The sequence below is a fragment of the Amblyomma mixtum genome, chromosome 1, assembly GCF_055824585.1.
Source record: "Amblyomma mixtum isolate Tamu chromosome 1, ASM5582458v1, whole genome shotgun sequence".
NCBI lineage: Eukaryota > Metazoa > Arthropoda > Arachnida > Ixodida > Ixodidae > Amblyomma > Amblyomma mixtum.
Genome location: NC_143012.1, coordinates 18,280,500 through 18,290,756, shown reverse-complemented (window position 1 = coordinate 18,290,756; position 10,257 = coordinate 18,280,500). Strand labels below are relative to the sequence as shown.

The 10,257-nt window shown below is 42.5% G+C and overlaps 1 protein-coding gene across 3 annotated transcripts; it reads right to left on the bottom strand.

The window, feature by feature from the left end:
- Positions 1–1,123: 1,123 nt before the first annotated feature.
- On the bottom strand, positions 1,124–5,344 carry LOC149365625 (uncharacterized). 3 transcript variants are annotated; one of them, XR_016283033.1, is made up of 4 exons: positions 4,699–5,344; positions 4,019–4,114; positions 3,605–3,756; positions 1,124–3,092 (listed from the first exon to the last, which is right to left on the bottom strand). XR_016283033.1 is itself a non-coding variant. In XM_089544723.1 (4 exons), exons 1-4 carry the CDS (start codon positions 4,498–4,500, stop codon positions 3,019–3,021), a joined length of 360 nt encoding a protein of 119 aa, XP_089400849.1. In that variant the 5' UTR covers positions 4,501–4,669; the 3' UTR covers positions 1,124–3,018. The 3 variants fall into 3 exon arrangements, 1 of the variants encoding a protein (XP_089400849.1); XR_016283032.1 differs by having other exon boundaries at positions 1,124–3,096; positions 4,699–5,337; XM_089544723.1 differs by lacking the exon at positions 4,699–5,344 and adding an exon at positions 4,467–4,669 and having other exon boundaries at positions 1,124–3,096.
- Positions 5,345–10,257: the final 4,913 nt, after the last annotated feature.

The following is a 10,257-nucleotide window of genomic DNA, read 5'->3' as shown; positions in this document are numbered from 1 at the left end:
AGGCTATCTGGCGCTACTTCCGTGCAAGCGTTGCAGCTGGACCCTAGAGGCTGCCACAAAATCTGGATTTGTTTGCAAGGAAGTGCAGCGCCCGAGCGCTCTAGACAAGGCTGCTCACGACTGTACGTTGCTTGCTGGGATATGACCTATGCCGCCGCAACGCGCAGTGACCTACACCGCAGTGCGCAGTACTGCGCCCCTACGAGACCCCCCAAGCACTCTTCGACGGGAACCAGCTCTCCAAGAACAACCCCGTACGCCCACTAAATTTACGAGCGACGCAACGGCTATAGGAAATGCGGCGAGTGGAGGACTCCCGACAAACACACTGTGCTTCCACTGTGGTACAGTCGGGGACAAAAGTCTCCGGACCACGTGTTTCTCTAACGAAGCCGGTAGCTCCGCTATTAGCCGGCGGCTGGAGACCTCACTTGTGGAAGCAAAAGCTAAATTTTTGTTCTTTCATCTCCACAAGTGCGGTCTCCAGCCGCTGTCTGATAGTAGAGCTATAAGCTTCGTTTGAGGAACACGTGGTCCGGAGACTTTTGTCCCCGACTGTACGTTATGCCGACCACACACTTCGTCATTGCCCGTGCGGACGCATCGGCCTGCGCTCTTTCGCCATCGACGCCCCACGACTGTATCCCGGCTCGACGACTATACCTGCCGTCTCTCCGTCTGTCACGTTCCCACCCAGACAACACACCTACATCCTAAGGACGTCCTTGGGAAGTCCGCGGCAGGACTTTACGCACATCCCGCGGATGTCCCGAAAAAATCCTGAAAACATCCGAAGTGAAACGCCGAAAGAAGTCCTTCGGATGTCTGACGAGTACATTTTTGGGACCTTCGCAGGACTGCAACAGGACGTTACTATTTTTATTTTTTCCTTGGCCAGGACCCAATATAACCTCGTGTCCTTTTCAGAAGTGTCGCTACTGGTCACGCATGACTGACCAAAATACCAAAAGCAGAAGCAGTGCCTCATAGCCGCAACAGAACCAGCTTCCGCTTCTGGCATTTCGGCCAATTGCATATGGCCGAGAGCGATGCTATAGTAAAAACGACACAAGGTTAGAACACAGGCCTGGATTATGCTGCAGAGTGATTTAAAACACAAAGCTTTGGCTAAAATAGTTTTATTCAAATATATGGGGCATGCTGATGATCAGGCCGAATGCTGATTCACAGCTGAATTTTATTTTTTAATAACAGCACATGAAACAGAACTCACATAAAGGAAGCACTAACACAGCTTTAACAGCTCCTCTCAGGCATTTCTCGTTATTAAGAGCAAGTTCATGGATGGTGTGCACATAGACCTTGCTTCGCAATGTGTGTAATAGGCTTCATTAATTATGTTTAGCTTGTCTGGTTATTATGAGCCAACATTATCACGTTTTCAAACTTGAAGCAGTAGGATTCCGATACAATGAGTAGCCAAGCCAACCCCAGATGCAGAGTTGCAAAATAGAGATGCAAAATAACTATACGGCTAAAACAGCAGGTATATACATATAAGTCATGTAAGGTCTAAACAGGCTTCGGGATGATTATCTTGGTCAGAACAAAAAATATTAATTGCACTGCAAAGGGCATGATATTAAAACAAACAGTAGCGGCATACTGTAAGGCATGAATATTATATGACTGTCTCATAAATAATGAACGCAACAAAACACAAATATGCCACTCAGTGCCTCATTCGTCATATGGTGCTCGGCTGCTGACCCAAAAGACGCGGGTTTGATCCCAGCCATTGCAGTCCCATTTCGAAGGAGGTGAGAAGTTGATGTCACTGTGCGATGTCAGTGCATGCTAGAGGACTCCAGGTAGTCGAAATTATCTGGAGCCCTCCACTATGGCATCCCTTATAGCCTGGGTCGCTTTGGGATGTAAAACGCCAAAAACCAAACTAAAAACACAAATGCAACTTTTTTTTTACTGAAACAACAATACAAGCATACGCAGCAGAGGTGAAAAAATCTAGATCACACTGCACGTAGCATAGCTACATGAGGAAAATTATGTGACTGCAATAAAGCATAGGAACTATTTGTCTTATTTAGAATAATCAATGTTCTTAAAACACAAATGACCCTTTCTTGCTATAACAGCAATACAACCCAACTACACAGATTACAAATTAAAATAATAACATAAGCACTATCTGTCAGGATCAAATTTCAGCAAGCAAGCAACTAGAGATAAAAGCAGGCATATAGCTGTGCATAAGTAGTAGGTGGCCTTCACGGCAATTAGCATGGTCGGAAGATAAACATTTCAGTCAAGCTGCATGTGGAATGACTAAAATAAGACAGGTTGTCTGACTGCTACAAGGTACAGGAACTATACTTGTCTCACTCAAAACAATAAAGATTATTAAATCACAAATGAGCCTTTTTTTCGCTATAACAGCAATACATGCACACAGATCAGAGGTTGAAATATTGACACAAGCACAACCATTCAGAATCACATTTCAGCAAGCACAGGACTAGAAATAAAAAGCACGTATAAGTGTGCATAAGGAGTACATGGGCTTTAAGGCAACTAGCACGGCCAGAAGAAAAAAATCTAAAACACGCTGCATATAGTATGATATTAACATTAACAAGTTATAAGACTGCTACAAGCCACAGGAACTATGGTCGTCTCTTACATAGACAATAAAAGTCATTAAAATCCACATATCCTCTTTTTTTTGCTGGAACAGCAATACAAACGCACTACGGGGGTGAAAAATAACTCTAGTAGTAGCAGTCAGGAGCAAATCTACACAAGCATAGTGGGACTAGAGACCATAACAGCAAGTATAGCTCGATACAAGCAAATTTCAAATGGGCAACAAAATCCCCAGCTTGGTCAGAGAAAAAGAAATTGTTCAAGCACAAAGCATCGCATTTCTAGACACTTAAGTATACTATGTACAACTGCTAGGTATCAATAAAGTGACACGTTCAAGATATCGCTCGGCTTCTCATTCTAGGCAGTCTTCTTTTCGGTTCTGCTATAATGTCACCGAAAAGAAGAGTCATGTATACATGTAAAGCAGAAATCCTGCCACCTGGGCCAATGCTGAAATAGGCTGCCTTGCTGGAAGGAAGACAAAAAAAAACCCAATACATATAGACACTTCTTTCAGTTCACCTTTTTTTTTCAATCACTGACTGCATTTGAAAAAAAAAAAAAACTTGCAGCACAATATACAAATTGCAGCACCTTCACATGGTGTTGGCACCAAATGGTACTTGCGGCAAGGAATTAATCCTTGCACAAGTAAATGTATATACTTCCAAGATTAAAACCACCACAAACAGACGGCCAAGCAAAGAGAGGTGCGTGAGGACTTAGCAGGCTAAGAATACCCAAGTTAACTTAAAGATACATTTCATGATTCTACCTAACTACACAGGCTGATATGCAGGCTGATATGCGTTTTCACGGTATCTATTGAAATAATCTACTGAATTCAGTGCTCTCTCAAAATCGATCATCTCTCAGCACAGTGTCACAGGAAAAATATCAACAGTTTGGAATGAAAAATCCTCAACCCAAGATAAAAAATCAACAAAAAAATGTAGCACACTAGCAACACACTCACCATTGTTTTCTCAGGAGCACAGCTTTGTTCCCCCGTTTTCTTGCGCATTACCCGTTCAGTTGCATGCCGAAACCATGACATGGCTGCCTTTTCGATTTCTTTCAGCGTAGTTTGCTGTGCCTGAGTTGAGGTCTGCTGGTCGGTTAGGCAACCTATATACAAATGAGAGGGTATATGTTATGTATTTTTTTATAGAAAAATATATCTCACCTCTAAAAATTTTTGTACCAAACTTTACTGCATTTCCTTAATTTTGAACCAGCAGGCAAAGGGCATGGGCTTGAGTAACAAAGGATGGCACATTTCTACACATCTTATTACCAATTCCATTGCTGGACCATGCCTTCTGTGCAGGCAGTATGAAAACAGTCCCAAATGCACACTACGAAAGCTGTAATTCTAGCTTGTTCTAACCTGTGGTAACATTCATGGCACTGCAGCCATGAGCCAATGAACCAGATGACAACAAAAATCCATGTGGGTAGTTGTGAAGTGCGTGAATGTGCAGATCTGAAAATAAACAATGAAAATTTGGCATTTTTTTTCGAAGCAAATATCACTGGTCTTGACGCAATCCTACCAAGAGCTACAAATTCAATTATAAGCACTTAATGTAGATATTGATTCTGTGATCTTATTTATATTCGAAGTCTTAAAGGGATACAGACACAGTGTTTTGAGGTGTTCATTTTTCTGCTTTTAATGAGACGTAAAAGCCTATTAATCATGGAAATGAGCTTAAATATCTAGTCCACAGTGTGAACAGTTAAACTGTTCTATATGAGTACTTTTGGTCTCTGTCAGGTCAATGCCAGTGCTGGAGTCCATTATGGCATCATATGATGGCATGGTTAGGACTTACCCCATGTTTTGCTAGTGACTGCCAACCAGTCCATATATAGAAGATAGATGTCAGCATTGGCTAACAGCTCCTCTGTCAATGATTTTTGGCATGTGGAATCAGTGGAATCAGAGAATTTGGAATTGCAAAACCCTTTGTGCCCAGGACACAGATTGGATCACTTATTTGAGTTTAAAATTTTATATCTGTGCTCCTTTAAGATTTGAAATAGCTTCCTCCAAATAATACTTACTGCACATGATTTTGCATATATTCAGCTCACAGAGCCTGTTCTTCCCTTGGCGCCATACCAGCTGTAGCTAGAAGCCAGTTCAGATGTTAGAGTACTTCGCAGAATGTGAGATGTCTTTTCTCTTGCAGTGTCTCCATCTTGCACAGTCATGTGATTTCTCTAGATCAAAACAGAATTAGGTTCGAAATGAGACCAAGAAAATAAAATCAGGATTTCTAAAGTTAACAGTGGGGAACTCTATTGCTATAGTCAGTTTTAATCATATTGAAGGCAGCTGGCATGCTGTTGTGAGGTATCCCTAGGCGGTACAATTAAACATGCATATACCCTCCATTATGAGCCGTCCATATGACACGGGCAGATTTGGCCCTCGCCAGCAAAAAATTCATATGTAAAAACATGCATGACCTCATTTTTTGGATGCAAAAGGCCCAAACAACACATATAGTTCAAATGAAATTGCAATAGTTCTCTTCAATACTATATATATCTAGGTTACAAACCAATAAAAGAAAATCTATGTGCATGCAACAGTTATAAACAGAATACAAAATTAAAACAGCCCCGGCCCCGCTCAGTGGTTACTGCGCTCGGCTGCTGTCCCGAAAGGTGCGGGTTCGATCCACGCCGCGGCGGCCGAATTTCGTTGGAGGTGAAATTCTAGAGGCTCGTGTACTGTGCGATGTCAGTGCCCATTAAAGAACACCAAGAGGTCGAAATTTCCGGAGCCCTTCACTACGGTGTACCTCTGAGCCCGAGTTGCTTTGGGACGTTCAACCCAAACAAACCAATAAACCAAATCAAAATTAGAACATGAACTTTAAGCGCATATTCAGTCGAATGTTGAAGGCACGGAACATGCGACGAGCTAGTATCTAGTTGCTCTTGCGACTTTGCAGCAGCACACGGATCAGGAAGGGTCGTATGCAACACCATCGCCAGCAGCCGACGCTATTAGCATCACGACGTGCCTCTCGGCGTGCACGCCTGTAAGCAGTACTCCTCGGCACCGTAGCCATTATGCTGTCACCAAATTAATATACTGGCCCCCAGTAAGCTTCTGCTCATGTTGAGCCAGCACCAGTCACTGAACTTTAATACCGCCGCTAAAATTACTTCGAAAGCTAGAAATCACGCTACACGGCTCACACACCAGGCGAGGACTACCGACTGCCACTTACTTTAACTTGCCGCATGTGCCATCCGTGTTTCCCGCTGCTGGAACCTTGCTAGAACCCGTAAAAAAAAATTACACTCGTTACGCAACCAACATGCAGTAGGAGCGTCAATAATTGCCTGAAATTTTGGTCCAAAAAACGGAAAACTGGCTAATACACGCCTCAAACCCTCAAACCTTCAGTAGTGCGATCATCTATGGTGCGATGACGATGGTGGTGCCATTGAGCTAATGAGCAAAGAGCCTTAAGCAACATGCACCTAAGACAAAAATAAAACTGTGATCCTAAATAAACAAAAAAATAACTGCAAAAAAGGATGTGTGTTATTGATTTTCATGATAATTGCTCTAAAAGCACGAACAAGTTGCCAGTTGTTGTTGCTGTGGTGTCACTGCCATCGTCAGTGGCTGTTATGGTCGGAAGGCGGGAATACAATTTTGCGTCAATGTGGTTATGTTGTGAGCTTGTGTAAGCTCACCCTCGATAGCTATAACAAAACGGGAATTAGACTATTTGAGCCAGGTTCAGTTAGAGTAATTAGGTCGCCCTTCCCTAATTTCGAAGTTTTAAAATTTAGGGTTTCTGTATTCAGCTAATGGCCCTTTTGGAATTGCTTATTTTCGTCCTGCTTTTAACAGTTTTTTGGCTCTTTCAAAAAATAAGTACTGGGTTGTGTATTACTTTGTGACATCTTGCGCATATACATCGCATGGATTATTGTTTACTTGTTCTAAACAGCTGTATCAAGCCCGCTTGCCAAAGACGTCGGAAAAGGACAGTGGAGCGTGCCACTCGAGCGCTCATGAGAATTGTATGGCCATCTGCACGATTCAGACCCTCTGAATATAAACACTTCCTTATAACAACCGATCTGCGACTGTTTTCGGGATGATCCCACCGCGGCTTTTATACGGACGTCATGTCCGTATAACGTTCGAGCCGCGACTGTTCCCGGGATAATCCCAGTGCGGACTTCATACGGATGTCCCAGGGACGTCCTGTTAGGGATGTGGGACGTGCGTACATTTTTGGGACGTCCTACGGATCTTTGGTGTTGTCTGGGCAGTAGCCGTCCACCACACCTTTTGCCTCAACGGGCCCCAGGTAGGGGAAACTAATTAAACAAAGCAACCTGTGGAGGTCAGGTTGCTTGCCGGGAAACGACGAAGACCCTCCAACGCGGCTTTATCGCTTTATTCGTGGTGCAAGACGCGACCAAATTTATCTCGAAGGATCGTAGCCTGGCTGAAGTGATTTCACTTTGCTCCAGACTTCTGTGGTAACTGCACGCCGTATCTCGAAGTTCGCTATCAGCTTTAAATCGAGCCCGGCAGAGCGGCCGGCATTCGGTTCGACGACCGCCGAGTCATTCAGTTCTTTGCGGGCGCAAGTCTGTCCAATAAAGGGTGACGCTTGAAATCCCTTTCACTTTCTTCCTGAATGCTCTCAGACTGCATGCAGTATATACGTGACAGTGTCGACCCATATCAAGTACATAATGTCCACCTTGCTGCACAATCTAGCTCAACAGACCGCGCCGATCTCTCACGGTTTATAAAATAAAAATATGAAAAGATTAAAAAACCACCTTGCATGCTTCTCGCAAGAGCATGCATTTTAGATCGATGTAAGCAAGCTTTGTTAATCCCCAGCTTCGAGCGTAACTGCGCTTTCTAAATTCTAAGAGGATTCTGGTGTAGGCTAGTTGGTTCATACCTTCAGAAACAGATTAAACGCAGCGCAACGGAACGAGGACAAGATAGAAGAAACACGAAACACAGGACTCTAAAGCCCCTGTCCTGTTTCGTTCCGTTGCGCTGTGTTAATCCGTTTCTAAATTCTAGAAACCGATACGGATAATATAGCCTGCGAACCACGTCTTCAATAAAGGATTTGACGTTCCATACTTGGAGCGCAAATTTCTGGTCGCGAATGCCAGCGCTCGTACATAGGCCGCGAAAGACACAGGGAGAAAAATATTTATTTCCGACCCTGGTACGGGTCGCCGTGTCAAATCGGCCCACCTGAGCATATTGCCCGACACGTGTGGGATAAGGGCAAAGCAGCGGCCACAGTATCGGGCGGAGAGCAACGGCAGCAGCGGCCCAGCTCTCCCGAGATAACGGTTTCATTTATTCGACCTCGGTAAATGTTCCCACTCCTGGGTCGCTTCGTTTGAAGGGATGATGCGCTCTCGTCTGCTGCTTTCTCTTCCAGTTTCGAGCGTAGTAAAATTGTCGGGCGCCAGAGGGAAGCGCGGAACACTATCGTCTTGCGCATGCGCCCTGGCGTCCCGGTATTCCCCTATGTTTTAAACTTGATAGGGTAATCCTATACGAAAATTCCCTAATGAACCGTTGCGAAATCTCTTGTCATGGGTGACGTCACTGGAGGTCAGAGGCCTCCCAGGGGGACAAGCAGACTGCGCGCACGAAATGTCCCTAAAAGACCGTTGAAATGTGCGATGTTTCCACACCGCCAGTCAATGTCTCCCTGGCTTCCGAAGTGTTCGGACCTGCGTCGCTCGTGCTCCTGGAATGGCCGACGTCTCAGTCGCTCGCCAGCTCTCGTCGAGAGCGGACGCGCGGGCGCATCGCTCCTCCGACTCCGATGGCGGCCGCTTCGCTGTGGACCTCTTGCGCCTGCAGACGACCAGCCTCGCAGCCCGGCGCCCGTTCCTGTAGGCTTGTGCTCCGCTGTTTTTTTTTCTTCTTGTTTGCTATATTGTTTATTTATTTAGTTAGTTTGTTTTCTTTTTGTACTAGTATTTATTTTATTTTTACTTTTTTAAATATTTCCTAGCGCTTGTATTTTTTTTCGTTCTTTGCTATTCAGTTACTTTTTCATTTCAATCGTTCTTTATTTTTGATTCTGCCCCTACCTTTTATTATTATTATTATTATTATTATTATTCGTCTTGTTTGCTCTTTTGTTTATTTAGTTTGTTTTCTTTTTTTTACTTTTATAAATATTTCCTAGCGGTTGTATTTTTGTCGTTCTTTGTTTGTTCAGTTACTTTTTAATTTCGATCGTTCTTTGTTTTTGATTCTGTCCCTACCTTTTATTATCATTATTATTATTATTATCATTTTTTTCTTGTTTGCTATTTTGTTCATTTAGTTTTTCTTTGTGTGCTAGTATTTATTTTTATTTTTACATTTTTAAATATTTCCTAGCGGTTGTATTCTTGTTGTTCTTAGGCTCTTTTGTTTATTTAGTTTTCTTTTGTACTCGTATTTATATTTATTTTTACTTTCTTAATATTTCCCAGCGGTTGTATTTTTTTGTTTTTTGCCTATTCAGTTACATTTTAATTTCAATCGTTCTTTATTTTTGATTCTGTTCCTACCTTTTATTATTATTATTATTATTATTATTATCAGCCTTACGCCCGTTCCTAGGCTTGCATGTGCTCGCAGTTACATGTTTATTCTTATCTACTTTTTATTTTTATTTCTTTTTTATTACTATTTTTGCTTTTTAATTTCTTCTATTTCCTTTTTTAATATTTCATAGGTGTTATATTTTTCATTTTTACCTCTTCAGTTACTTCTTAATTTCACTCGTTTATCTTGTGTCCCTGCCTTTAATTATTTATTATTGTTATTTAATAATAACAATAATAATATACTACTTATTATATAATAATACTATTAATAGTAATAATTATTTATTATTAATTATAAATATTAGTTATTAATGATCATTTGTTTAATTTATTATGCTTTTTCTCATTTGTATTGGCTCATTTTGCTCTTTCCCCATATTACGCAATTGCGTGCACAGCTCGTCGTGTGCACCGCGTGCCAGAAATATTCGTGGGCTGCGTAAAAAAAAATTCATATCATAGTAATTGTGGTTCTAGTGATAAGTGTGTGATAGGCGATGACGAGCTAATGAAATCATTGTAATCGATTCATTAAAGAAATGAAAAAGATGAAAAAAAGGGGGTTCAAAGGTGTCGAGATGGTCAGAACGAAAAGCCTACGCTTGGTGGTGCTAATTAAAAAAAAATTAGGGCGTGTAGTTGATCAATTAATTAATAGAAGTCATTGAGAAAAACGTCGCGTGAGCATCAGTGACGCACCAAACGGCTTGCGCTGTCGCGTCAACCCATAAGCACAGCATGGGAGTCCTCCAACGTTTTTTTTTTTATACATAAACCTAAACCCCTTCTGCTTTCTGAAACCTGTTTATCTCCTTTTTTTTTTCTCGTCTTCTCTTCCTTCGCACAGATGCCCGCACCTTACCTCCCCGTAACCACCTGCGAGTACGCCTCATGTTCTTGGGCCCTCGCTGGACCCAACCATGTTTCTTTTCCTCTCTCTTAATCCTTTACGGGGCCTCTCTGCCGTAAAAAAGTACCTTTGCCCGGCCGTCA

Excerpts from the sequence above, each read along its gene's own strand:
- LOC149365625 (XM_089544723.1), bottom strand. The coding sequence starts at position 4,500 with ATGGACTGGTTGGCAGTCACTAGCAAAACATGGG. Across the intron at positions 4,115-4,466 it reads AGTCACTAGCAAAACATGGG|ATCTGCACATTCACGCACTT; the intron begins GTAAGTCCTAAC and ends GTTTATTTTCAG. Across the intron at positions 3,097-3,604 it reads GTGCTCCTGAGAAAACAATG|CAAGGCAGCCTATTTCAGCA; the intron begins GTGAGTGTGTTG and ends TCTTCCTTCCAG.